This window comes from Glycine max, chromosome 4 (genome assembly GCF_000004515.6).
Source record: "Glycine max cultivar Williams 82 chromosome 4, Glycine_max_v4.0, whole genome shotgun sequence".
Classification (NCBI taxonomy): domain Eukaryota; kingdom Viridiplantae; phylum Streptophyta; class Magnoliopsida; order Fabales; family Fabaceae; genus Glycine; species Glycine max.
The window spans coordinates 32,390,985-32,395,573 of NC_016091.4; the positions used below are offsets into that span (position 1 = coordinate 32,390,985).

General features: G+C 37.8%; 1 protein-coding gene across 1 annotated transcript; it reads right to left on the minus strand.

Annotated features, from left to right (window-relative positions):
* Positions 1-332: 332 nt before the first annotated feature.
* Positions 333-1,787, minus strand: LOC106798551 (uncharacterized). Its single transcript, XM_014775150.1, has one exon. It carries the CDS (start codon positions 1,785-1,787, stop codon positions 333-335), a length of 1,455 nt encoding a protein of 484 aa, XP_014630636.1.
* Between the last annotated feature and the right edge of the window lie 2,802 nt (positions 1,788-4,589).

Genomic DNA, 4,589 nt, shown 5'->3' on the forward strand with positions numbered 1-4,589 from the left:
CTCTTTTCAGCTGTTGACATTGTATAACAGGCTGGGGGCAGATATGTCCTGGTACCTTTTGAGATAGGATGCAAAACCTGACGTATACCCATGTCAACCAAGTCTTGACGACACTTGAAACCATCCTTTGTCTTGCCTTTCATGTTTAGGAGGGTCCCAATTAAAGAATCACAAACATTTTTCTCGACATGCATCATGTCTATACAATGCCTAACATGATTATCGGACCAGTACGGAAGATCAAAGAAAATAGACTTCTTTTTCCACATGTTTGAAGTGGATGATGGTTTTTTTTGGGACTTGCCGAACATATTTTCGACATCCTTGACCCGCTAATATACTTCATCACCTGTTAATGGAATTGGCGCGGTTTCATGTTCTTGAGTTCCATCGAATGCCTTCTTCAATCGTCGATACGGATGAAACTGTTTGAGAAATCTTCGATGCCTAGTATAGACAGTCTTCTTTCCATGTTTAAGTTGGCGGAAACTTATATTTTGCTCACATATAGGACATGTGTGATGTCCTTTGACACTATATCCACTTAAATTTCCGTAGGCTGGAAAGTCATTTATGGTACAAAAAACCATTGCACGCAACTTGAAAGCATGCTGCAAATTTGCGTCCCATACATCAACCCCTTCATCCCACAATTTCCGCAAATCGTCAATTAAAGGTCTTAGATATATGTTGATATCATTACCTGGTTGTCTTGGACCAGCTATCATCATACTCAGCATAACATACTTTCGCTTCATGCACAACCACGGAGGGAGATTATAAATGAACAGCAAAACGGGCCACGAGCTATGGTTAGTAGTTAATGTTCCAAATGGGTTCATTCCGTCTGTTGCAAGACCAAGCCTTAAATTTCTAGGCTCGGCCCCAAAGTCAGGATATAGACGATCAATTGCCTTCCATTGCGGGCTATCTGCAGGATGTCGCATCAATCCATCTGATTTTCTGGTATTTGCATGCCACATAAGGTTTTTTGCATCTTCCCCATTAGCAAACAACCGCTTAAACCTTCGTATTATTGGGAGATACCAACACACCTTCGCTGGACGGCGGTTGGCGGCAGATACTAGTACAGTAGAATCTCCGTTGCTCGTTTTGTACCTTGAAACCCCGCACACAGGGCAGTCATGTAGTTCAGCAAATTCATCTCTGTACAAAATGCAGTCATTACAACATGCATGAATTTTTTCATACTGCATCCCAACTGGACATAAAATCTTCTTTGCTTCGTAGTGATTCTTTGGCAACACGTTATCAGCAGGAAGAATTGTTTTCAACAACATCAGCAACTCACTAAAACTCTTGTCACTCCACCCAAATTGGGCCTTCAAGTTAACTAGACCTAACACAGCAGACAACTTTGTGAAAGATGTGCAGCCGGAATACAAAGGCATTTTTGAATCAACTTCTATGTTGTCATACAACGCTGCATGTGCCTCTTCAAACCCCGCTTGCCCAAGATCGCGAATCATTTCTTCTATAGGATTTCCACTGGCTGTAGTAACATCGTCAGGCTGTGACATGTCAGCTGTATCGAGGGATTCCCCATGCCATATCCACTTTGTGTAGCTACAAATTATTCCCTCACAAATAAGATGAGTTCTTATGTCATCAATTGTTTGGCGCCTCCCATTTGCACACTTCACACATGGACAAAAAAATTTCCCCCACATAGGTTCCGCTTTACTTTGAGCAAACTGCAAAAACTCTTCAACACCATTCTCGTACTCTTCAGTGATACGTGATGTGTTCATCCAACTTTGATCCATGTTACGCCTTCTATGTAAAACGTTAGTGGCTTAGGGATTACTTGACATGCATCACAAGCATAGAGCACCAATTGCAGTAGAAAACACAGCAGCACTGCACCGTTTGTACAAAACGCTGCATTACAAAACACAATAGCAAGTGTAGTTAGTTGGACCAACAATGCTAACAAGTCAAATGGTGCATGGCTGTTTCAAGGGATTTGGCATTTTTCAACAAAAACTGCATAAACGACAGCATCGAAATTGAATGAGGAAAGTGGTGCAATTCAAATTCAACTTCATTTTTCAAACATTTATAAAATATCAAATCAGCTGAAATTGGGAAAAATAGTCTGTGTCAAACACAATTTTCGTAGTTACCAAATTTATTGGGGAATTAGAATCTATTTATAGAAAGGTTTGAAGGGTGATGTGATTGTGGTCCTAGATGATGTAGTGTATAGGGTTTATAGACTGATGCAGATTGCTTGGCAATCATCGTAGACTTCGAAGTTATAAAGCCTGCGTTACTGCAATTTATAATGTAATTTTCACTTACGTTGGGGTGATTTGGCTTTCCACAAATGTACTGAGTACATAACGTAAGATGTATCAAACTCACCCGACCGTAGCTATTTCCCTATGGATATTGAATTTTTCTATTAATTAATTTATGTTGTATAGTATGGGATGAGTTACTAATCAGATAGAAAATTATGGAGGCAATTGTTGTATTTACAAGTGAGATACCACTTCGTAGGATGAGGGACTTCTAGCTTAGCTCCAATTAGCTGGATTTCCAGGATGTGGAAAGCTCTGTTTGTTTAACCGAGTCCTGTTTAGAAGATCGTGCTTACAGTTTTCCTTGTCCAACAGAGCTGCAATTGGAGTAATTAAACTTGAGACATACCACTTCTTCAATAGTTATTCAACTTGAATGCTCTTCTCCCCCATTAAGTTTGTGCAGATTTCTGTCCATTAAAAGCAGCCTCCTTTAAGGAGAATTTTCATCTTAGTAACAGGAAATGAAAAGTCCCATTCGTAATGACATTTGGAAAATATTACTTTTGTATTTGGAGATTAAGATTATATTTTTCATGTTATCTTCTTCAGACATTTCTAATAGAATGCAATTCCCATACAATTTTCATAGTCTATAATTGCCTCTAGGTTTCTAATTGGGTTAGGTAGAAGTTTTTATAAAGTCTTACATGCAGCCTTAGGGTGTTTTTTCCCCTTAAGTCTTACATGTAGGGTTTGTTAGCGCTCTTGACACTATTATTGAAAATTTTTGTTGGGTGTTGGGGCAATCCATTACATCTGTTCGAATCATTGTTTGAGGGCAATTATCGTGGCAGAGGTTCCATAGGTTCTTGGAATGGAGCAAATGATTCTAAACATGAGTATTACAGTCTTGTTTTCAACTTTAAAGAAGCAGTTTTTCGCATAGAAAAATAGATAGAGATACGCCGATTAGATAGCTGTCGAACTTGCAATGGTTCAGGGGCTAAACCAGGGACTACACCATCCGTATGTAGAAGTTGTGGAGGTCAAGACCGGGTTGTCTCATCAATGAGAACTCCATTAGCCATCTTCCAGCGGTCAATGACATGCTCTGCATGCAAGGGGACTGGAGAAATTTGAACAGCTTGCAATACATGTTATGGGGATGGTCGGGTAAGGAAATAAAAAGGCGGAGATGAAGAGATTTATTGTAGCCTACTTCAGTACACCTAGTACTGAATTTTATACATAATATATTTGATTTTTCCCGGGAAAAAAAAACAACAAAGGAAGGGTAAATGCTGAGACCTCTTCCAAGAGGTGCAGCATACATGTACTTAAGTTATGGGTTGTAGCTGGTCCACAATACCATCCTCTAATTTCATCTTTTGAACCACAATTGTGTTTAAACTATACTTGTACCTATAGTACCTGTGGTACTCTGGTAATTGTATGACATAATAAACATCATACTAGACAGCTCAAAAGAACAATTACACCGCATGAATATCAAGGCATTAAACGCATACATGTTTTCAGGCATCATACATGTTTCTCATTTGTGGAATTTAAAAAACATATTTTAAACTATTACTACAAACAATAAACACACCTGCAAATAATTAAAAGAGTTCTTTGGTGATTCTTTGGTGCCTGATTCAGCCTGAAAAATAATAAGACTTTCGTCAATCAACCGCATATATGACAAACATTTGTGTAATATGTAGAAAATAATTTGCGGCAATCAACTTCATATTATAAAGAATTAAATTGCAAGTGGCTCACTAATGTTTGCTTCTATAATTTCTACTCAATTGTAAGGTTCTTCCCCAGTTTTAATAACCTTGAATTCAGCACATGGTTGACTTCAAATTTCAGAGGTCTATTTTTGCATGTTTCATATCATGCCTTGCTGTATATGTATAATTTTTTTTAACAATAAACCTATCCACCACATTTAATGATATGATAAATTGGGAAATACGTAGGGGCACACATGGTTTTCGTAAAATGAAGGACCCCATGATGGCATACTTACTTGAAAAGGAATATGTGTTTGTCTACTTGACAAATATAGATACACTGATAGACCCGCTGAGATATGTTCTAAAGTTTGACTAATGACTTGAATATATGAAAGGACTAATAAAGAATAAACTGAACCAATACCAAAAAAACTGCAAATATAAACTGTAACTACTAAAAACTAGTCAGACAGGTTTTGATTTTTGTAAATAAAAAGAATTTACTCAGACAACGCCATTTTACAATACTATTTCAAGCGGCTAAATAACACTGTTGTAAATAATGTCATGTGTG